Source organism: Platalea leucorodia, assembly GCF_965183815.1.
Source record: "Platalea leucorodia genome assembly, chromosome: 4".
Lineage (NCBI taxonomy): Eukaryota > Metazoa > Chordata > Aves > Pelecaniformes > Threskiornithidae > Platalea > Platalea leucorodia.
In genome coordinates this window covers 21446460-21470998 of record NC_138826.1, presented here as the reverse complement: position 1 = coordinate 21470998, position 24539 = coordinate 21446460, and the positions used below count along the sequence as shown (strand labels likewise).

At 38.3% G+C, this 24539-nt stretch overlaps 1 protein-coding gene across 2 annotated transcripts in view; it reads left to right on the top strand.

Annotated features, from left to right (window-relative positions):
- Window positions 1-2759: 2759 nt before the first annotated feature.
- The window catches only part of MAPK8 (mitogen-activated protein kinase 8), a 28552-nt gene continuing 6772 nt past the window's right edge, over window positions 2760-24539 (top strand). Inside the window, exons 1-6 of one of the 2 annotated variants that reach the window (XM_082308697.1) lie at window positions 2760-2875; window positions 12626-12792; window positions 15411-15540; window positions 16827-16885; window positions 17018-17156; window positions 22008-22243. In XM_082308697.1, coding sequence (XP_082164823.1) covers window positions 12671-12792; window positions 15411-15540; window positions 16827-16885; window positions 17018-17156; window positions 22008-22243 — 686 coding nt within the window. In that variant the 5' untranslated portion in view covers window positions 2760-2875; window positions 12626-12670. Of the gene's footprint in view, window positions 2876-8357; window positions 8424-12625; window positions 12793-15410; window positions 15541-16826; window positions 16886-17017; window positions 17157-22007; window positions 22297-24539 lie in introns of those variants that run through there. The other variant, XM_082308696.1, reaches the window with a different exon arrangement.

Sequence of the window (24539 nt, the reverse complement as noted above, 5' to 3'; positions counted from 1 at the left end):
CTTTTTCCAGGGTAGTCCAGGCTGCCTTTACATTTTTAAAGAGCTATAGGGGAGATGCAGTTTCTTGCCTAAGTGTGAAACGCAAGGTCTGGAGTTTGTGAGGATTCAAGGAACTGCCTCTGCTGTGAGGAAGCACAGGAAAGCCTCCGCTGGAAGCTGGAAATGGGGGAGGTTGGCCCCAAAGCTGGACTTGCCGGAGTATAGGATGCAAGTATTTTTGAGGTGGAAAAGGAAATAAGGAGTGGATAGGGCGTACTGTTACGTCTGTGGAGAGAAGTATGGGACTAGAGAGCAGAACCAACCCAAAGACTGGAGGGATGTGTGTGTTGCAAGAAGGTGGCCTGGTTTAGAGCACCTGAGAGTACCTCATCTGCAAAAGGTTCTCTGTAAACACTGAAGTGACCGTGTGTACTTAAGCATGTTCAGTCTTAAAAATGCTTAGTTTTCTGCATTTGAGTTCCCACCTTCAGTCACTGCTAGAATCATAGAATGTCCTGAGTTGGAAGGGACCCACAACGATCATCGAGTCCAACTCCTGTCCCTGCATAGGACAACCCCAAAATTCACACCATATGTCTGAGGGCGTTGTCCAAATCCTTCCTGAATGTTGTGAGGCTTGGCGCCGTGACTGCCTCTCGGGAGGAGCCTGTTCCAGTGCTCCACCACGCTCTGGGTGAAGAACCTTTTCCTAATATCCAACCTAAACCTCCCCTGGCATATCTTCCTGCCATTCCCTTGGGTCCTATCATTGGTCGCCAGGGAGAAGAGATCAGTGCCTGCCCCTTCTCCTTCCCTTGTGAGGAAGCTGTAGACCAGGATGAGGTCTCCCCTCAGTCTCCTCTTCTCTAGGTTGAACAGACCAGGTGACTTCATCCACTCCTCATATGGCTTCCCCTCTAAACCCTTCCCCATCTTCATGGCTCTCCTCTGGACACTCTCTAACAGCTTCGTGTCCTTTTTGTACTGTGGCACCCAAAACCACATGCAGGACTCAAGATGAGGCTGTACCAGTGCAGAGTAGAGCGGGACAATCACCTCCCTTGACTGGCTAGCAATACAGTGCTTGATGCACCCCAGGACACAGTTGGCCCTCTTAGCTGCCAGGGCACACCGTTGGCTCATGTTCAACTTGCCGTCAACCAGAACCCCCAGATCCCTCTCCACGAGGCTGCTCTCCGGCCAATAATCTGGGACTACTAATCTGGGTAGTCACGATTCTCGAGGACCCTTATGCTTCTTTTATACTTAAGTCTGGAGATGATGGTTGTAAGAAAGCTCCCTGTATGCGAGGTAACAGGATTACTTGTCTGTTCCAACCAGAACTGCGATCTGGGGAAAGACATCAGTTGTGGAGATTAAAATCAGATTATCAGACTTTTGTGAGTGCCTCCTTCAAGAAGTGATAGCAAGTCCTTGGAATGGTCTTTTGTAGATAATAAGAAGTATTGAATTTAGCAGAATTTTAGATTTTACTAAGGGAATTTTTATTGACAACTGATAAAGAAATAAGTATAGACTTTTTATTTACCAGGTTAAGAACTTAGAACAAGAAGTTGGATTTTATCATGAGTTTCCAAGCAATGTAGTTTGTTGATCTTCCTTGTCAAAGGGAAGACATGCTTCCTCCTTTGCTTAGAGCCTCTTGTGCTTCCAACCGTCCCATATACAGATTGATTTGTATTTAACAGTAAACCCAATGTTCATTTTAATTTTACTAATTTCTTTATTTCACTTTTCTATAGACGGGAGAGGGTCACTGTGCAGGTTTGACTTGGAATTCAGTATGGTGTGTGGGTGCTGTTCTGCGAGTCTGTGCAGTTTAAGTGGTAGACAGCTCATTGATACTGACTGGGGCTCCAAGTCCAAGTGATTTTTGGAATGCAAAATTAAGTTCAGTTCATTGCAATTGCATTCAATTAGGTGATCTTTTTATGGAAACTGTAATAAGATGAATATTGGCCGAGAAAAGGCTGCTGGAGTGGAGAAGGGGGTGGCTTATTTCTCTGCATATCCTCCCCTTCTTAGTAGATTCCTCAGATTACAGTTACTGTGTTAATATTCAGATGAGATGACAGAAATATATGAAGAAAACTGTGTCTAGTTTTCTAGATGACTAGAAAAAGTCATCATGTGATCCAGCTGGAGCATGAGGTTAGAGCCACTATATGAACCTGTAAACTGCAACATTAAATCACTGGAAAGATTACGTTAGTATTAATGGTTTTCATGCATTGTTAATTTAGGACTCTGCATAGTTGTTTCCTGTAAAATATACCGAGAACAGAGTTAGTTTAACAGAGAGGGCTCTAAGTCTTCCCAAGAGATTGATCAATCTGGCAATGATGTTTGCTGAATCACTGAGGTAATTCATTGGTACCAACAGCCCGTATTATATTCTCTGAAGTTTCATTTTCCTATTGCATACTCAAAGATTTTTTTGCTTTAAAGCCATATTTATTTTTCTATACCAAACCTGTCATCTTTTCTGAAATTATCGTCTTCAGTGGAGAAAGCCATCTATTGTTAAATATTCAACAGGCTCTTCAAAATCAAGAAATCTGCTTTGAATTTTCTGTAAAAAATGAGTACTAGAAAAGAAAACATAACAGTCCTAAGGTTTAAAAAAATCAAATGCATCTTAAATCTCTTGTCTTCAGGCAAACTGAAGTGGCTTACCCTTCTCTGTTTGAACTTGAAAGCAGTAGGCAAGTCATAACATAGAAATCTAAATGTGCCCTTGTTGTGTTTATGCAGGTTTCTCCTGCCTCAGTGCTTCTCTTCTGGATGAACACTGCGATCTGGTGTCCACTTTTGCTTTACTGGATCTGTAACTATTGAAGTTTGACTTTCTGGTGGCCAAAAGATACGTTAAAATGTACTGTTACTTTAAGAAATGTACCTGCTCTGCACTTCAGACCTGTGGTATATAAGAATCACTCCAGTGTGTTTGTGGTTTTGTTTAATAGTTACCTGTGGAAAATAGCTCCTGAGATCAAGCTGTAGACTTAGAATTTTGTGCTATGCCACTCCTCTTGTGAGTGGCGTAAGCCAAACAGAGGACTTCTATAATGCAGACATACATTAGATGATGTGCGAGGCACTTCCATATCAATTACACACAAGCTGGAGGCCTCATTAGAGACATGTCAACATTAGGAGTAGTTTAGGCAATCGTGTGGAAGTTGTTCAACTTAAAACCATCTGATTTGTGAAGGCGTAATTTGAAAGCTATGCAAAATGTTAAGAAAATTAATCTTGTAATCAACAATTAGAATATTTCATTTTAGAATAAGCTCCAGGTTTTTCAGACATCTTTAGCATTTGTAATGGTCTAGTAATATCTTGCTGCAGTGTTCACCCAGCTAATGTTAACTCCTTTTTCCAAATTCCTTAGCTACATTAGCATTTAACAGAGCTGGAAGTATTGTGAAATATAACTTTCAGTTTCAAGGGCAGTATGGAAAAAGAAAACATTATTAAAACTGTGATTACTTTTGTGAATAACTGAATGAGTTATGAAGTTACCTTTAAGAAACAGAATGCTTTTGTTCTTTCATTTCCTAAATCTGAGCCTTTGAAGCATTTGTTTTATTAAGTATCTGAAAGCTGGGGTCTATTTGCAATATCCATTTAGCAGATGTCCAGAAGCCTTTAAATGTGACAGCTGAAAATTAGACAAGCATTCACAAACACATGATGCATACAAATCAGCTATGTGTGAACTGTATTTTCACAAATAAATTAAATAAAATTCATTAATGCAAGAGCTTTATATATACTGTGCATTTGTTTTGCTTTCAGTAGCAATCTAGCGTATACTTGAAATAGTGTTGGCTTTCTCTAGGTCAACCACAAATTCCTACAGAATATTCATTTCAATAGTGTTAGATCCCCTTCTAAATGTAGTTATCGAATCATCATTGGTACGTAGCTTGTCATTAAAATGTTGATTATATTACTAATTAATGTGTTAATTAATGTATGCAGTTGTTCTATTTTAAAATTGCCTTTTTCCATTTCTGCATCTCTTTAACTGTGATGATCTTCATCTTTTGTCACCCTGCTTCTGAGCAGCTACTGTAGTAATCTCCTTCCTTAATTGTAAAACAGTTTTGTCCAGGAGACCCCTGTCTTCAGCATGTGTAGGTAGATCGCTGTCTTAGTTGGTATTTGTGTTGTACCTAAGACATGTCTTAGTCCCAAAGACTGTTTGCTGGCTTAGCATCCTAATTTTCTTCTAAGACTAAGCCCATTTATGCTTGATCTTAGGAAAGAGTTGCTTTAGAAACCACGAACATGAAAACCACGTCTGATTCCATGCAAAACTTGTAACTAATGATGGTTGTTCCCTTCTATGATTTTTCTCATTTCTTATATTTTATTACATTTCAAGGTGTTAGGTTATGAAAATATCTTCTCAGCTGTACTTCTTCACTGCAGTAGGAACAAAGTGAATACATGTAATTTCTTACATGAAAGGATACTCAGGGTAAGGTATTGTGCTCTATAGCATGGAATGAATCCTGGATTTTCATTTTATGTTGTCTAGTAAAGTATAAAACAGCAATTAACGAGCAGTCTTAGAGACTTAGCTGTACAGAGCATATGTTTCTCCACCCTTTAAGATGGCAGTATTCTAGCTAGTTCTATTTCCACGTCCCTAGTGGGAAAATTATCTCTTGGATTCCATTTCTGTGTCTGAAAAGAAGAGACATCTCTCAAATGTATGCTTTTTGTCAGTTTGCAATGCAACCTTTGAAGCTTTCCTGTTAATTGTTACTATCTCTAGTGAGGGAAAAGTGCAGAAGAGGTCATAAAGTATTTTGTGCTCTTATGTAAACTGAGAGATCCTTTCTTATAAAAAACCTGCTCCATTTCTGTTCCTCTGTATGCCTGGAATGCATGCATTCAGGTCACTCCGTGAGAGAAGTAACATTATGCATAATTACGTGTTGTTTTTAAAGTGATCTCTGATTTAAAAAGCACAGACTTGGTATCTAGTTGATGTGAAGGCTAGCAGGTGTGATAGCCAAGAAAATATTATTTGACGGTAGTGCTGCACTGAAGGTAAATACTCAGATGTCTAGTTGAAAGCACACGGTTTTCCAATTAAATTCTAATTGTGGATACATAAACTTGCTCTGGTTAACTCAGGCGTACAGCACTTAGGGCCGATGTGAGCTGGGCGAGTTCTTGTAATTGCCTGCTGTTTCAGCTAAACTTCTTGGAGTCCTGGTGCAGATGAGCCTGGATTGATCTTAAAAGCAAAATGCGAGATTGCCCAAATCCAGCCATAATGATATAGTGGGTACAGGTCTGATAACCATGTCTGTACCACACACTCTGCATACCCATAAACCTCGACTGAGCCACGCTGGTGCCAGCTCTAGCTTGAACGCATTAAGTTCATTTACAGTTTGGGAGTGTGCTGTTTAGAGTTGAAGCTCTGTTACTTTGGAGGCCCCTTTCTAGCACTGTCCAGTGGTATAGATCATAGGCATAAAAAGCATTAAATAAAACGGGGTCTGGAATGAACATCAAGTCATCTCTCTCTGGCTTCTAAAGAAATCAATTTGCACACTCTGCAAAGGCAAGTTTACCAAATATATTGCTATTGTTTATATAATTTTGCATTGAGAGTTTTTTGTTTTATCTATGTCTAAGTCCATCTGGCCATTTCTAAGGTTTTTAATGCACCTGCAGTATGACTTTTTAAGTGAAAGCTCTGTGAGCAAAGGATTAGCTCCTCTCTTTCCCACCCCACCTCTCTATCCTCAAATCCTCTGTTTCTCCAATGTATTTAGGCTGTACTGGACAAATATTTTAACGTATACTGCCCATACATTGTCCTGTATCTTGATTAATAAACTGAATGCTTTCTGTATTAGAGACAAAGTTTGATATTAGTATTAAAATAGAGCATTATATTATCTTCTGGATATCTTGAAGTCAGCAAGTTTATACAGAAGTCTTGAGAAATGCTAAGGTACGTGCCTTTCTTTAAACAGAAGTAAATGGCAGATGTTCACATATTTTATATAAACATTGCTATACATGGTTTCTTTTATTCTAAAATCTTACTGTTGTTTTAAATATGCTTATTTTAAAGCTGGGTGAAGAAATTTGGTCGATCTTCATTGTCAGTATTATTCACTTGTGGAGAAGGAGATTGGAAATGAAACATTTTTATAAATTTCCATCCTTCTGAAGGTTGGCAATAATACTCTACTTCCATAGATAAATGCTACTTGTCTTTTCAAAGAGCTACAAGTTCAATGCAGCCATGTTCATGCTTTTACAACTTAAACTTTATCAGGCTATATAAAAGAAATGATGAGTCGAAATTGTTGACCATCTTAAGTCTCCTGCAGGACTATTGGATTCTAGTTGCTTTTAGTGGAATCAGACTAAGACTTATGCACAGCCTTGTGGGTCCCCTAGGGGACTTTCACTGAATGGATATAATGTTATTTCCATTTCCAACATTTTTGTTGTGCTTCCTTGGGTAAATACTACTTATGGCAATCTGAAGAATTAGTAAATTAATATGCCAAACCACACCGTACTATCTTAGGGTTCAGTTTTGGTGTATCCTTATCCTGAGTAATTGTGGGCTGCCACTAAAAGGTTGCCATGTATTGAAATTTGCTTGGGCAAGGTGTTTTCAAGGAAAAGCACAATAGTTGATGTGAGAGGAAATTGAAGTGTTCTGCGGGATTCTTCCCCTGCTGACAGTTGACAGTGTTCTGGCAAGTTGACAGTTAATGGGACAAATGTATTATTAGTTTCCTCATTAATAATAGAAATCTAGAATCTGCATCCTGCCTTTCCTCCCACATATGCTTCTGCAAAATTGCTAGAAAATGGAACAAAATGTCAAATTTCAGGCAGGCGAGTTTATCTGATATAGCTTAATCATGTTTTAATGAAAGACATTGCAGGCATACATTGTGCAAGAATCTTGAAAGTCTGACAGTTTCTGAATTTAGACTTGGTTTAATATTTAAAGACTAAGACTTTTGGTGTTGTGGATCTTTGAAGCTAGACTTCATAAGACTACTCGCCAGTAAATTAGCAGATAGGAGAAAATGAAGTCTTTGGCTTTCTTCTGGGAGCTGTATTTACAGAGCTGGGCAATACTAGGCACTTCTGAGGATGCTTTCGTGAGAGGTGAAGAGACAGGGAGCACAATGGGTTCTGAGCTGAGTGGGAGCATAGCATTGAGTGGAAGTAAACTTGCTTATAAAATGAGAGGCCTACACTTTCCATGGTTGATAGACAAAACTGTGTAGAAGTGGTAAGAGATTTTGAGGCGAGGGGCACAGAGGAGATGGATGTCAGGGCTGGTTCAGGCTGAGGAAGCTGTAATAGCCGGATGAAATACCGGAGGGTTGGAGGCGAGGGGAAAGCGTATGTATGTTCTGAGACCTCTGTCATCTATGCTGATCTGAGTGCGTTACATCCGATTGGCTTATTTACATCCCACAATAGCTCACCATACAAAATGCGCAAGAAATGGCTTTTCTGAGAATTGACTCAATTTGTTCTCAAGCTGAGTAAGTCAGTTTTATGCTAGAAGAGCATGCATTTAAAATGAAGAGATAGACTATACCTCTTGCTAACACAGTAGAGTCTGATAATTTTTGATGAACATAGGGCTGCAGAAAAAGGAATGATAATTTAGATACAAGTGGAGATACTTCTCCTTCCTCACTCCAGGATGCCTCTCCCTTTTTCCTCATTTCTTCGCTCTTCTCTCTTGCTGTCACTGTTTAATTGACATAATTTTTCTGTGCTATCTGTTGGTCTGCGGTGCTTTGAATTCTTTCTATGCTTCAGCCATTATTATAAGCCTATTATTCAATCTCGCGTGAAGCTTATGGGAACAAACCTCATGGGTAATGGAAAGGAGCCAACTACTATGATTCTGGTTGCATGTGCTCGAGCATATGTTTAGCTACATGAAGATTTTTCATGCTTGTTTCTAAGTCAATTGGGCAACAGACTAATGTATGTGTTCAGCTAATCTGTTTAGTATCTTCATCTTTCTCATGTTTTGAACTGTGCTGACTGTCAATATTCTGAGTAATGGTAAACAAGAATATCTTAATCCAAAGTAGACTCTTTTTTTTTGGTGCACATTGGGATACAAGATGCTACATATATTAGTCTTCAAAAGATATAACATTAAATTTAGAGTGGTGCTCCAGATCTGCTGTATGCAAGTGTATATTGAAGCACAAAAACTTCCCAGTTGTATCTGAGTATTTGTTTTTCTTCTGTGTTTTGACTGCTTTCACTTGTGCATTACACCCTGACTTGAAGTTTCTCAGGAGTTCTTCAAACTTTTTTTTTCAGGAAGCGGTCCCTTCCCTGAAATAGTGCCTCACTGAACGTGCAGAAGAAGTTTGGGTTTGTTGAGTGTAAGAGCAGGGCTGTTTGGTTTTACTCGCTTCCTCCTGTAAATAGTTCCTGCAAAAACAATCTTTGCACTGCAAAACCCATCTCCTCAGTCTTGCTCTTTACTCATTTCCAAGGACTTGGAAATCTTGCCAAATAGTGGTCTGGGAAACATTCAGTCTTCACAGTCTTGCAAGGCTAGTGATGCAGTGGGGTGTTTGAGGCATGATCCAGGCAGATCAGATCTGTTAAAGAAAACCCATGGCTATTACAAGAACATCTGTTATAAGGAAGAGTTACTTAACAAGTTTCATGACTAAGGGGGAAGCATTCACTGAAACTTTGTTGTTATTTATTTGTAAAGAGTTAAATAGATACACTGGCAACTAGAAGACTGAGGTTTTTCAGCTGTCAGTAGAAAGATACAGTGCATTGTAGGCTGTTCAGTATTATTCAGATGCAATGTGCAGTGTGCTTTTTAACAACATTTTAGAAAGAGTTTCAGTAGCAGGGAAAGCCTTTGAAACCATAATTTGATAGTGCTTTTGTAGAATGTTATGTTTTTTCCATTTAAGTTCTTTATTCTTTACTAATTGTTTTTTTTGTTTGGTTTTGTTGTTGGGTTTGTTTTGTTTTTTTTTAATTTTAAGTTCTAAGTGTCATGACTGTCATCAGTTGGTGAATTCTTCAATAGTGTAGAGACACATTTAATTATATCTGACTTTCACTGAATCATGTCCCTTGAACGCTTAGCTCATTCTTTTTTAAGTAACCAATTATAATTAAACCGGTGACAGCAGGAGTTTGTAATTTGTGTGGAATTAAGATAGGAATGTAATAATTCTTGGGACTAGAAAGTTTAGCAGATTTCTGCCCCTGCCCCCCGCAACTGTAACTCTTACACTGTATCACAATTCAGGGCATTTTATCTACAATATTTTCCTTTAGGAATCTATTTTGGAGTAGTTTATATTTTAAAAATTTTTGAATAGCTACTTAAATAGATTTAAAATATTTGAATTTTTGAATGTCAATATTTTTTGATTGTTGAAGTAGATGTTATAGATGCTTCCTTTCTCTATTTAGGCAGGTCAATGAAAAGGAACTTAGGCTCTAACTGATTTCAAGCTTGGGGAGTAAAACCATCTTGTACTTACTCTGAGGCTTGAAAAATCCTAATTAGACATATCTTCTTTAGATAAGCCTGTTTTTCTCCATGGCAGAGACTGGAAGTGGCAAAACCAAAGATTGTTGCAGAAGGGGAGACTCAGCCTAGAATGAGTGAGATGGTGGGCTGTGCCCTGCTGGCCTCCTGCATGTTGTAGTCCTGACTGAAGCTGTCTATCGGCCAAATACTTTGGCACCAATGCTCATTTATAGGCAAAGCTATCCTTCGTGCTTTTTCCCTCTCTGGGTACCCTCAGTGGGTAGACTCCCCATCTTCCCTGGCAGTTTTGCTTTGGGAAACACCTGCAGAGTGCAGGGGTACGGACCCTGAGAGTGTAACGCCTCCTGGTGATCTCCTCCGTGTATGATACTGTCACTGGCTAAAGTGAAAGAGAATTTACGTACCAAACCTTGTCACAAACTTGATTTTTTTTTTAGGATCAGCATAGCTAATGTAATAATCCAGGATGTGGACTTTACAATTATGAAGCTTAGACTTAGCATACAAATGATTCCCCTGCCCCCCATTTATCTTTGGAGCAGAGAGGGTTAGACTGATTGGTTATAGGCAGTACCTAGGTGACTGCAAAGCTGATATGCACAGAAGGGAGTGAAAGCTTTGTTACAGAAAGATCACACACAGTATTCTTTTTTTTACCTTAGTAATAATAAGCAAGGATTTCTTTTATGTGCTGCTATATGCTTAAATACTATTATTAATTATAAAATGCTTAGTAAATACAAGTTTCCCAGTACGTATTGCCAAGCACATTTTATAGTAATGAAATTGAAGTGGCAAATGACAAAGCTTTAAGGCAATAAAATTTGCTTGGCCATAATACCATGTATGGTATACATGGTAAAATCTGTTAATATAAAGGAATCTTTTTCTAAGAGAATACTGTCTCTCAAGATCCTTTTCTTAAACTATACTTGGTTTGTTTCACCCTTTGATCCTATGAAGTTTAACAAATTGAAAGAAAATTCAATTAAACACTTGACTTTGGCTATTCAAAATATTGACCTTTAAATGGGAAGGTGTCAACATTTGTCTGAAAACGTTGGATGGAGAGGAGCAGTCCTTCCTGCATTTGTTTCCGAGGAATTATCCAAAGTGAAGTATTAAACTTTCATTATCTTGATGTCGATACGAAACAGCAGAGCTCTGTCTACTAAGCTGTTCTGGCTAATCCTACACTGTTCAATGTTGCTACGTCTTAATACAGTTTTAGTGAATAAACTCAATAGTTTTTTTTCTCAGCTGATGATGAACAGATGTAAGATTGTGTGAATGATTGTCTTCATTCTTTGTTTCCTCATTTTCAAAAATTTGTTTGGCTGATTTCATACCTTCCACAACAAATTTTCTCTCTCCTAATTCAGTTGTTTTTCTTGTCATTATGTATTTGTTGGGCACCTTTATTCCAAAACTTTGTGTGAGTACATCTGTGAAGGAAGTGTTGAGAAAGAGGCAGAGTCCAAAGATGCAGTGATAAAAGGGATAGGAAAGAAAGAGCTGGGGATGGTGTCGTGTATTGCTAAGAAATTAGGCTTTTTGTCTCCCTCCAGTAAGCCTACCTCCACCCCATAGAGCTACTGTTTACAGTCTGGATCCCCAGCTCCTATACAGTTTTTCTTCTGCTAGACAACAGTTTTTGTCCAGTTATGCTTCCCCTACCAACTGGAGAAGGAAACCTTTAACAATACTGCTAATACACTGATAAAAGCTCCTTTGGTATTTAGTTAAGTCTTTGTGACAGAGACTCAGGTTTTTTGACAGCATTTTGGAAAAGGGCCTTGTTTAATAGATGTTTCTTTTGAGATAAATGCCAATTAAGGTAGTGCATTTTTAATTTATAATAGACCAAATAGTTAAAAATATCTCCTTTTTAGAACTTCAGAGTGCTTTTTATTGTACCTATGTAGCTGAAATGAATGCAGGTTAGCTAGTTGAAAATGGAATTTGGCAAGTTTACAGATTCTTAAAAGAATTCTACTTGTACAACATCTGTGATTATTTGTGGAGGTCACATTTGCACTGTCCACATTTTCAAGACTTGTTTAAAACTTAACAAATGTATAGCGTCGTGGCGTACGGAAGCTAAGAATCTCTTTGGGGCTGTTGAATAATAATATGGGAAAATGTTCCTTAAGTTAGTAACAAAGGAAGACGGCATGCTATAGCTCTTGAAGAAATTTCTTCTTCTAGTCAAACAGGAATTTGCACTACTAGACATTTACTACAGCTACACCCAGAACCCACGTAAAGAGAAAATAAAAAGTGCACAGTTAACATCAAAGAAACATGAAATGATACAGTAAAAGCCACCGTGCAGTTTTATTTTTTTCTCCTGTGTACATGTGCGTTGAGCTGTTGTCTTTTTTTAATATGAGGGGAGGTTGGTGGCATATACATCCTTTTTTTCTTACTCTTGTTCTCTCTCTCCCTGATTATTACTTTTATTCATAGGAGCTAGTATGTCAGCTGTCTCTGACAAGGCCAGTTTTCCTTTTCTGGCCTAGATGGACTGTGTGTATTTCCACATCAGTGACACGTCTTCCTGGCAGTTGTGACCAAGAGTATTTTGATGATTGCAATGTCTGGAAGACTTGACATTTTGTCACTCTTGTATTTAGAGAGTCATGCAACAATTCATGTTGGAAGAGACCTCTGCAGAGTATCTGGTCCAAACTCTGCTCGCTTGCTGCATGTGTATGTGTGGAAGAATGGCAGCACTCTTGGAGCTCGGTGCATGACATGTGGCTTCCTGCCTTTTGCTCTCCTGTTCATTGTCGTCTAAGATTTTTTGCTACCAACGATTCACTTCTGTTTTTCTATTTTTTTCTGCCTTTCTAGAATCCTATCTTAGGAACATTCCTAAAAACAAAACATTTCAGACACATGCAATCTCATTCTTGCAGACATTAAAAGTAACATACATTTGCATATAGGACTTAACTTGGGAAATGTATTGTGCATATTATAAAGAATTTTGTCTTTTTGTCGGATTACATACAGTTGTAAAATCTTAGTTTTTCAAGTTTTATTTCTTTACAGGTCAGAAGCAAAATTTGGATGAAGTGATCTAACTAAGTTGCCGTCATGAGCAGAAGCAAGCGTGACAACAATTTCTACAGTGTTGAAATTGGAGACTCTACTTTCACCGTATTGAAACGGTATCAAAACTTAAAACCAATAGGATCAGGAGCACAAGGGATAGTATGGTAAGGCTTCTTTAAAATTTAATTGTACTTTTAGGTTCTCTTGATAGAATTTTCTGAGTCCTTTAACTGTTGTATGTTACTGAGTAGGCGTGTGGAGAACTACCTTTTATGTGCAAAATGGCAAGAGTAACAGTTAGCCGTTCTTCCTCAGCAAGGACTGTTGCTGTTGCTTTTTGACCTATGTCCTTGCCTGCTTCCAAACTGATGCCCTTCTGTGCAAATGCAGCCAGCTGTGCTGAGTCCCATAAATTAATGGGGGGAAAAAACCTGGATAAAGAAACTAATCCTAATCCTAAACCACACTGCTTACAGTGAAACAAAAGCCAAAAATACTCTCCATATAATATCTGATGCTTGTAAATGCATTTACTTCTTGAAATGGTTTGTTAGGGGCCTGTTTCACTTAGTTTCAAAATCTAACTAGTGCCTGATACCAGTTAGTGAGCATTTGTTATGCTGCCTGTCATTGCAATATGTAAATACCTGATGGAGTTCAGGAAAACATGACTTGACAATATAATTCTTTGAATAAGAGTTCTGCTGTGTGGACTGAAGAGTGTCCGATTGATTTAAGATTGGTGACAACTAGCTGCTTGTAGGCACTGTTTCCTGCTCAGTGACATTACCCCAAAGATAAGTGTTGGTTTAAGCTTTTTGAGAGATTTTTGAATGTTCAAGAGAAGGATGTAGATAGCACTGGAACTTGCAGACTCCAGTTTAGTGTAGCTCTTAAGATGCTAACCAGGGGCATAAACATACAAAAAGAAACATTAAGGAAGAGAAAGGTAGGGAAAAGCATCATCTTCTCAAGCACTTTTCCCTGTAACCTCTCTACTGCCTGATCTTGTCTTGATCAGTGTTTAGAGAATGTGTTGTACGGGTGTGTTTTTAATTCGTATTCGTGTTTTAGCTGGGTGTGTTTTTAATTCGTATTTGTGTTTTAGCTGGGTTAATAATAAAACAGTGTGCTTAGTGCAAATGAAAACTTGAAGGCCAGTACTCTAGCAAGCATTGTTTTTGAATTGGTAACTTCTGGCTTTAAGATTATTTGGTCTGTATGTAGCAGCAGCAGAAAAACTGATCAGAGTTTTGTTTGCATGTGTGTTAATATAATGAGGATGTAGACAGTTGTTTGACTACAGTCTGTTTAGTTTCTACAGAAATGGTTGCAAAAGCTTTAGATGTTATCACTGTCCTTCTGATTCCCGGTCATATGTTACTGCCTGTTTTCCAAATTTATTGCCCTTCCCAGAGCTGAGGTCCAAAAACTGACCGTGCAATTACTCTGGTGTCATTCTGTAATTGTTGCTAGTGGTAACTGAAGCTTTTTTAGTTAAACCACTCTGATTACCCTGAGGACTGGAGTGCTCATGTGGTTAAATCTTGCCCATGTCTGGAGGAGATAGGGTGTAATTCTTGTGATTTGGGTTGGTTTTTTTGTTGTTTTGTGGTTTTTGGTTTTGTTTTTTAAACTGATCCAGCTTTATTTGGAGGAATATTAAGCAGATGGCCTAAAGGCTCTAAGGCTACCGTTATGTAGTGGGGCTGCAGAAGTTTAAATACTGATACAAGAGTCCCGTGTTGGCAATCTTTCCTGGCCACTTCTTTGCCACTCTTTTGTAAGATATTCCTTATCTTGGGAGTAGGTGGGGGAAATTCCAGATAGTGGAAAATGTAAACCAAAGGAAGTTACCAGTATATGTTGTTCCCATTTTTTCTTTCTTCAATAGTGACTAGAGGTTTTGATGATGTAAAAAACAAACAAAAAACCCAACAGAAAAACATTCAAGCCTTACTGGCAGATGTTCTTCATTAGGTTCGAGTACTGTTTTTGAGAAGAGACAAGAAAACAGTATTTTCCCTGCTGAGACCTTCTTAGTAACTGATAAATATTTCCTGAGCCTGCATGGTAGTCAGCTGTTGTATTACCTCTTACAGGAAACAAAATGCGTGCCTTCCTGTCATGGAAATATGATACTTATGGGAGTTGTCCCCAGTAACAGTCTTTGTCAGTTAAACAGCCTGTGTCACTGAATCATATGACAATCTTGGCATTAGTCTGCAAACAAAATGCTATTCTTCCATTTTACCAAATAAAAGCCAGTGACATCAAGATGTTAAGGCTTTCCTAAAATGTTTTTTGTTTGTTTTATCTTGACATTGATGCTCTCAGTGTGCAACTGCATAAGTGAAAGCATGGGACCTCTCTATAACCTGCTTTTCCTCTCTCCTCCCTTCCTTTCAATGTGAAGATTTTACATAAGATTGATGCACTTTTTATGTTTGAAGTGTTTTGGATCTTTTTTAGGTGGTGTGTTCTTGAGTGCCAGTGAGTGGCAAGAGCTCAGTATCTTTAGTAAGATATTTTAGGAAGCAGAGATCATGCATTTTTTTTTTTGGAGATTGTCATGTGTTAGTACTATGAAGCTGGGAAACATTTCTAAATTTTGAATCACTCAGCATATAAGAGCACTTTGCTATTACACTCCCTGAAGCTGAATAATACAGGATATTTGGTTTATCTGCAGACATGATACGAGGTATCTGAAAAAGGTGGCAATCGCCACAGCTTAAAGGACCTTGACACTGAGATATAATAACGTTATTTTTAATTACAGTGCAGCTTATGATGCCATCCTTGAACGAAATGTTGCAATAAAGAAGTTAAGCCGACCATTTCAGAACCAAACCCATGCTAAAAGAGCCTACAGAGAGCTTGTTCTTATGAAGTGTGTTAATCACAAAAATGTAAGTGCAGTGTCCTGCTTTAAATGTTAAAGAATTAACTAGAAGGTTATTCTTTGTAAAAGTCTTGAAAGTGACTTCAGAGGGTGGCATCCTCTGTAGATTATAGAGATTTTCATTGCATGGCTGTGTCTCCATGGTAAGTACAGGAGGATCTTTCAGAAGAGCTATTACTGGCTAGTTTTAATACCTGCCTTTAATATCTGTAAATATCCCCTTCAGACTCAGGAAGGGAGTCAGTGTTACATTGCTACATTTCACTGGCAAATAAGAATACTGTGAGTGGTAAGTTCATCCTTTTTCTGTTGCTTCTGCTTGACCAATAGGAGGAAAAAAGGCTGTAATAATTTATTTTTTTTTTTTTTTTTAATTTTTTCCTGGTGTGCAAATGAGTTGGGAATCTTATGTTGTGACGACAGGAACTGTCTGATGCTTAAGAAGCTCTGGACCAGATGAGATCACAGAAATGGGGAGAGAATAAGTGATAAATTTATCAGAGTTGGACTACAGCAGGCTGGTATTGACCATTTTCTTCCTTCAGAGACAGCCATGTGCCGTCTTCCTCACCTTCCCTCTTAATCCCCTTTCAGCAAGATAAAATTCCCCCTGGCTGCTAGGGGAGGAAAGAGTCATATAAGACTTACTCTGTCTTTTAGCTACTGGGGAAAATTTTGTATATTTTTTAAAGCAGTTTACAGGTAAAACTTCCTTCAGAGAATCCACATAATAGCATAATTTGTATGATGATAAACTATTGCAAGCCTGCCTGACTCTTAAGCAGTAGTAGCTTGACCTGTTTCTGCACATCCCATCCATTCTTAGCAACTGGGAAATATCCTAAAGCAGCTCCAAGAATCTGTTTTTCTCTTTGGGTGGACTTTCTGCTTCACCTCTGTCAATGGCAGAGTGATATCTCTTAGGTAGTCTTCGTCAGCTTTTAATTTTATTTTTCCTCATATGTGATAAAGATCTTACCAGCTCTCTTCAAACTGTAAGTAGGAGGCAGGGCAAGATTGACTAACTTCCTTACGTGTTAAGCTTTGAGTATCATCTTGTTAATGCACGCAGTGTTTCTTTAGATTATGTGATTTGTGGAGCAAAAATACTCCTCCTAAAATCATTATCATCTATTACAGCATGTTAGGCTTGGTTGAGCCACTGAGCATCTTCAGCTTCGATGTATACCAGGAGGTTCATATCAGAATATTGGGTATTGGGTTTTGAAATGTTGACTTTGCAACTTTGCTATTGCTGTGGTGCAATTATACTTCCTCTCCGCCTTCCTACAGATAATCGGCCTACTGAATGTGTTCACACCACAAAAATCCCTGGAAGAATTTCAAGACGTGTAAGTCTGATTTGAACTAAAGCTGAGAATTAATTTAAAAAATATTCACGCAGAAAGATGAACAAAGGAAAGAATACAATAAAATGACAGTATTGTCTGACTATTATTCTTTTTTTTTTTTTGCTTCATAAGCTACATAGTGATGGAGCTCATGGATGCAAATCTCTGCCAAGTGATTCAGATGGAGCTAGACCATGAACGAATGTCCTATCTTCTTTATCAAATGCTGTGTGGTATCAAACATCTTCATTCAGCTGGAATTATACATAGGGTAAGTGAACGTAACTTTTTATATTTTGCATTGCACCTGGTTTTGCCTTGAGTACTTAAAAGACAGAAAAAAATCGGAAATAGGACCACAAAGGGTGATCCATAGCCTGTCCCACAGGGGGAGACAGAAAGCTGAAAGGAAATCATCGCACCTACCTTCTTCCACTGTAATTCTGGAATGAACCTTTTGAATGATTTGATAATAATATGCGTAGAGTAAATAAAGATTTGTGCAGTGATTTACATTACCTCCTCTAATTCTATATAATCTATTTTAGTAGTCATGGCAGGAAAGAATATCTGAAAGTGTCTCTGCCTTTATTGTTTTGGTAACCAAACCTGAAATCCCATCTTTTGAAAGAACTGCCCATTTTATTTCTGCTCTTTTACTAGCAGAGTAATGAATAAATACCTGAAGTCTCCAGATAAACAGGTGATTGATAAAGACCTGTAAGTGGAACTGTCATACACCTGTGTGTCACAAAGCATTCATTCAGACTGCCCACAGGCAAAACTGACTACTGCTTTTTAAATGGCGTGTGTGTTGCAATCCAGTCAAAAAATTCTGAATTTAAGGTTGCGTGTTCAAGTAGACCATCTCATATATATTTGTACATAGTGTTAAAGATTGCTTGAGATTGTCTAGCTGTAACTTTTCAAATATAATCTCTGCTATTTGGGGAAATTGTAAGCTTGTATTTCTATAGTGCTACATTTTTCATTGTAATTTTTTGACAGAGTTTTAAAAGTTTTCATTTTTTAAATGATACAGAAGATATAACTTAATCACATGTGATACTTTCAGTCATTACTGCATAGTCTTCCTCACGGGTGATATACACAACAAAGTAAATCACGAATGGTGATTCTGAGTGCTGCCACGAGAATTGCTATGTTATGATGCTTGTCCGTTTCAGTAGTCCAGCTCACCATGACCAGGATGTTGAATGGCCCGCAGACTGGATCTGGCAGTATGACGCTCCTGTTCAGTATGCTGTTTTTCCCTCAAGGGAACTGGGATAATTACTTGAACAGAGAATACGGTTTAAATGGCCAAACACTGCTTCCTTTTGCTCAGCTATCTCTAGTACTCATCAGCTGCCTCATTCCAGTGAGGAGCTCAGGGAGGGAAGGTTGAAGGCTTCCTTCTCTTGTGTAGTCTGCCCTGAACTGCTGTATTTGAAAGAGATGGGCAAGGGAAAGTAGGCAGAAGCATCTCCTGCAACCAGGCATTGCACCCTGTGCTTCTTGGTCTCTATGTGGGCGTTGAGACAGGTCAGTGGGCTTCTTGCATTATTCTAGGAATGCTAGGCAAAACTAGGATACTTCACTTACCACAGTTGTGGTATTATACTGCATATGACTGATATTATGCAGCCCTTTGTGTCCTAATGCATGCGCCTGTGGGATTGAAATAATGGTTTTGTAAGCAGCTTCACATTTTCTGGTCTCTTCAGTACTTAGGTATGCAAGTTCGATGCTGTGGGTTTTCCTAGGCCTTTTTTATTTTTGGAAAACTGCTTATTGTGTGGACGTGCTAGAGTAGGTAAAGTAAGAGTGTGTCTCTGTGGATCTTAGTGCAGGCAGGAGGGAGCTTCTGAAACTTCACTTGCTTCAAGGGCGGTTTGCTCCTATAAAGCAGGCATCAAACCATTGAGCCCGTGGAAGTCATAGATAAATGTAAACATTCATCCATTTATAGAAAAGAAGTAACTACTTTGGTAGTTGCTGGGCAGGAGTAAAGACAGCTTTGAGGATAGAATTCCTGCCTCTGTAAATACAGGTGAATTCTTTGAAATGCTTCATATTGTGCAGTAACATGAAGTACAGGGATAACCTATTCTAAAGAGACTATAGATACAATTGCTATGTAAATAGTAACACGTATGCATGAATGCTTCTGAAGGATGTGGGCAGATATATTTCACTTGCATGGCTTCATGGTAGATTTTCAGCTGACAGATGCTTCTCAGACTTTGTTAGAAGATTAAATATATTCAGGCAAAACATTTGCATTACCTGCTGTGTGCATTACGCCTTTATACTTCAAGGTCTATACTTCAAGGTATCAAAATCCTGTTTCTCTGTGGAACACGTTAAACAGAACCTCAGGAGACAGGAGGGCATGCTTGAAAAGGGACATATTTCATATGGACCATGTGGCTGCAAGAGTAACTCTTTATACCGCTCTTCGGGGCTTTCAACATCGCTGTCCTTAATGTCTAAAGCTAATTGCTTTGTTGAAACTAGTCACTCCTTAAACGTAGTCTGCCCATGGAGCATTCTGGTTATGAATCTAGTGTACTGCTTTGGTGTCCTCGAAAGCTTTAAGCTTTTTTTGGTATTGGTTGTTTCACATGGTTTTACACGGAGTTCTTCAGCTTCTAACACAGTTGCGATAGTCTCAGCATCACAGTAGCTTTTCCAAAGCTTGCTGAATGACCGAAATTACAGCAGTCTGTTTATGTGCCTGTAGCACTGGATACTACCTTCCGTAGAAATAAGTGTTTTTTTCATAGCAAACTAGAGGCACAGAACAAGGCAGAGATCAAACACTTAAGTGTTTCAGACAATTTCACCTGAAAGTCGTAGGGGGCATACTTAGCTTCCACATCAGTGGATTAAGATTTGATCTTGGTAAAGATTTGACTATAGCTTTACACCGGCTTTAACAGATGTTGGGAAATGAACATTACTGTGTTCAAAACGTTTTGCAGAGATGGAGTTTCCGGCAAGCGTAGAAGTACACGTTCATTTCCATTTTGCAATCTGAGGAGGATGAATGATCAGTGTTGCAGAGTTGTGCCTCACTGGCTTGCTGAAGGACACAAAGTGTCTCATTAGTCTTGCATGGAGGCTCTGAAACATTGTATTCTGCCTGATTTTGAGCATTTAACAAAAGTGCCTAATTATGGAAGCCCTTCACGCAAATCTTTCTTTAGAAAGGGAAAAGGCCGTGGAAGCCATCAATTACCTTCCAGAGATACCCCTCTTTCCCTGTCTGGTTAATGAGGAGACATCCATGAATAATCTCTGATTTTTAGGCACTGACATTTTACATTTTTAAGGTTAGGTGAGATATCTTCTGATACAGGTTCTGGATATATTTATACAGCCTAACTAACTTGATCACTCTTATAGGAGCTTTTGAGTCCTTGTTTATTGAAAACACAAGAGGTATTGGTTCTGCACGAATTTGGATGCAGTGTAAGTCAACTCTCACCTCCATCATTTTAAAGGACAGTTCTGTATTCCAAATTACAACATGTTCCTAGGCTTCGTGGCAACTACATGCTGTTCAGAAATTAAGGATGGGCAGTACTCTGTAAACGTTTGCTTTTTGTCCTCATAGTGATTTTTCTCTTGCAAAGGAAAGATCTCTTCACATTTTCAGTGTTGATCCTGCAGCTTTGGGGAGGATGAGTATAGTCAATACTATGAGCGTGCCCATGGGACTCTGCAGTAAACATCCTCCAAATAATAGAAGTGTGCAAAAATAAAGCTGATAATAAACAAGATTGTAGCAGAATCTGAAACATGCATATTAAATAGCTGGAATGCCTTATAATACTTGAATTCATTCTTGGTGTTTGAGAATATTTTAAGCCAAAGTTGTCTGCAGGGTCTTTGTGTGTGTGATTTGGAAGTGCATGTGTGAATATGTAAGTATGCAAGGCTTAATTATTATTAAAATTCTATTGTTCTGGAACTCTTTTTTGTGGTTTCCGCTGTCTTTAATGCAGCTTTCTTAGCTTTCTGAGGAGTTTGCTGAAAGCCATAGAAGTACAAATGAAAACTACATATATCTTGCAGATAGCCACTTCTAAGTCTTCATGAAACAGTGAAAGATAAGGCTACTTATCAAATGCCTGCAGCTCAAATGCTGGAGTCCTCTGCCACATCTCGGGTTTTTCTCTCATTAATCTTAGTAGAGTGTAGGCAGAAAGGATCCAAGCCTTATCTGTGTCGGCATGTGTGCTATGAATGATTTTATGATGGCAGTTATTCTGAAATTACTCTGTTTGTAGTATTAGCTCTGTGACATTCAGATGTGTGTAAGATCCTCCTAAGCTAACGACCGAGTATGCCTGTGTAGTGTCTGTATAAATAGATATTGTAAAGCCACTATTGTCAATGTGGTTTTAGAGTTAAAGTGAAGAGAATACAGTTACCGAGTTTCTAACTAAGATGATCTGAAGCTGTAGCAGGGCATTTTCCACTCCAACTTAATGATTGTGTTAATTTCTGGCAGTTTTTCAATGGTGCCCTTTTGGGTTTGGTCACCAAAATTAGTATAAAACCAAATCTTAAATGGGAAACTAAAGCTGTGTGGGCATCGGGATTTCCTTCCTGTTCAGAGAAACATCTGCATTGGTTTAGAAGAGGTAATGCAGCCTCAACTAGCAAAGAAGCCTTTTTTTACATTCATGTTATGATTTTAATAATTCTTGTATCAAGATGATGATTGCATCAAATGATTTAAGCAATTGTCATGTTGTGTTCTGCATTGTAGTAATAACCATTGTTCCAGTGAGCAGTTTCTAGACCTTTCCTCAGAGCTAACATTTGTTACTAACCTCAATTTATTTCAGACATTGCTAACATATCTTGTAACACTGGTTGTATTTTCTTTCTTTAGTTGCTATATAAATCTACAAGCACAATAAAGGAATTAATTCTGTAGTCTGCTGAATGCACATGAATTAATGCAAGGGGAAAAGAAACTGCAGTTGTAGCAATAACCTAGTTGTATATGTGGGGTTTAATGTTGGCAGTATTCTCTTTTAAAAATGTGAACCACAGAGTACTTTGTGCTTGTCTTAGCAGTCATATATGATGTTTCTTTTTAAAGGATTTAAAGCCCAGTAATATAGTAGTAAAGTCAGACTGCACTTTGAAGATTCTTGACTTTGGACTTGCCAGAACTGCAGGAACTAGTTTTATGATGACGCCTTATGTAGTGACTCGTTACTACAGAGCACCAGAGGTCATCCTAGGGATGGGATACAAAGAAAACGGTCAGCAAATACAGTCTTTCTTTGGCATAGCTTTATTTTTTGTTTGGCACACCACATTTTACATGTTAATGTTTTTTTCAAGCTGTAGAAATTTTATAAATTAACCTTGTGACCAAAATGCAGATTCTGGATACACCAATTTGTTTATTCAACTCAACCCATTAGAAATGTTTGCATTTAATAGGAGAAGAAATTGAGGGCCTTGTTTGTTTAAAAATTTAAATAACTTGTTTGGTAGATTAAGTTTCATCCCGGAAGAACTGGAAATATATTTTCTTAATACATGGTATGTACCTTGATATACCTTCATCTGACTCTATTACTGATGAGGATGTATATTGTAATTCATCAGTAAATGTGTGTCCTAAATTTAATGTTTAAATAAGTGTATTCAATATAGCCTTTCAGGATACAAGGATCTTAAAGGCTACTACTTGAGACAAAAATGCAGAGAGTACTGTCATGAAGCGTCATAGATTCTTTGAGGTCCATGACAAATTCCAAGGAAATTTGTTTACTTTGTCCTTCTGCTTCCATACATTTCCCTCCTCTTTATACTCACTCTGTGGCCCTTCTTCTCTCAGTATCTTCTACAAGAAAATGAGGAAAGGACACACCATTTGAGGGAAACATACAATCAAGTACGCTGCATCTTCTGAATGAAACAGCTAATACCCTTTCGGAAACCAAAGAAAGTAACATGTCATTCCCGAAATTCTGTTATAGCAGCCCCAATTCTGCTGCCATTTCATTCATCCGCTGTCACTGTGATCAGTTCAGCTTACTTCGTGTTTCCACCTCAGGCAGGCACAGTGCACAGAGGTCACCATTTGCTGAAGGTATTTTAAACCCTCTATTGATTAGTCCTCCAGTAAGGCCCATGAGATGCCATGATGCTTGGGGCTTTGTTAGCTGTCTCTGGGTGCTGTGAGGCATGGCTCCTCAGGTTACTGACACAACTGGGGCTTGCTTGGCTTTTCAGGATTCTTAATATAGTCTGCAAACTTCCCTGGCAACTGCATACCATTAGGAAAAAGTGACTTCAGGTTGTGTGTAAACGATAGAGAGTTGATTTTTTTGTTCTTTATAAAAGTCAAGAAGAATAACTTATATTGGTGTTGACAGTGAAAGAAGCCAGCTCAAAGGACTGAGAATAGATCTTTTTTGCAAGGCTGTGGATTTTATTTCTGTTTGGATCATTAGTGAGCATGAGAGGATGTACATTCCTTCAAATGGCCACCATGGTTGGCTACTTTTCCTGTAATTTAGATGTCAGAGGTTGAGTAGAGCAAGCTTAAAGTTTTTTTGTTTTTTTTTTTTTAACTCCTAAAGTTTGGTAGAAAGCGTATATTTAAGTTTGTCTTTCTTTTTTTTTCCCCAAGAGTTTACATTGGCCAGTTAAGAGACATTAGATAAAAGAACCTAGAGCTGTAGTCTGAGTGACGCAGCTGCCTTACAGAAAGAATGGATACAATGGAAGTCACAAGTTTTCTGACTTAGCTTGCCCAGTTTACATTTTTCTCTTAAACGTTAAGTAATTTTGAGTTGCAAAAGTGTGAAACATTCTTTCCACTAAAATGTTGCTTAGGTTATTATTGGAGTTAAATAGATTTTGTTCTAGAGCACGCTGTCATGCTAGTGACAATCCTGTTCCTTAAGGAAGCGTGAATTGTGTTCTGCAGCAGAATATAAATAAAAATATACTTTCTTAGAAAAAACTGTCACGTCTTCCCCAAAGACAAATACATGATCGTTGAGCTGAGAATGACGCTTTTGGAGAAGGTAAAAGTTAATCTGTTGGCTAACTGAGTCAAAAGACAATCTGCATTTCCATATGTACTGTTGTCATTAAAAGGCTATTTGCATAAATTGTTACTCTTCTCAATCCCTGCTGATGAGTTGCTCCTGGTGGAGCTCCCCTGGCAGGGAGGCAGGTACAAGGGATGTACTTACAGTGAGAACCATGGGCTCTCCAGGATCCTCACCTGTTAGCGCTGATGCCTACTTAAACCCATAGTTAAATTAAAAGTTAACTTAATTTAGAGTTAAATATTGAAAATGGACAGCTTCCTAATGGTTAACATTAACATTTAATTTAATTGAACAGGGTAATCTGGCAGCTTTATGTTGTTTCAGTGCCCTGCTCAACTTATGTGGGAGGATTGCAATATATGTTTTGATGACTGAGTTATGTACTGCAAAGTAGTATTCTTTTGGTACTATACTATGCACATACAAAATCTTTAATTGTTTTAAAACTAGCAAAGATCCCAAACAAACTGATAAGAGTTAACTTCTAGGTTTTGATACTGAAGGAGATAAAGCACATTTGGGTGTATTACATTAAGAAACCAGGCCTTGCAAAC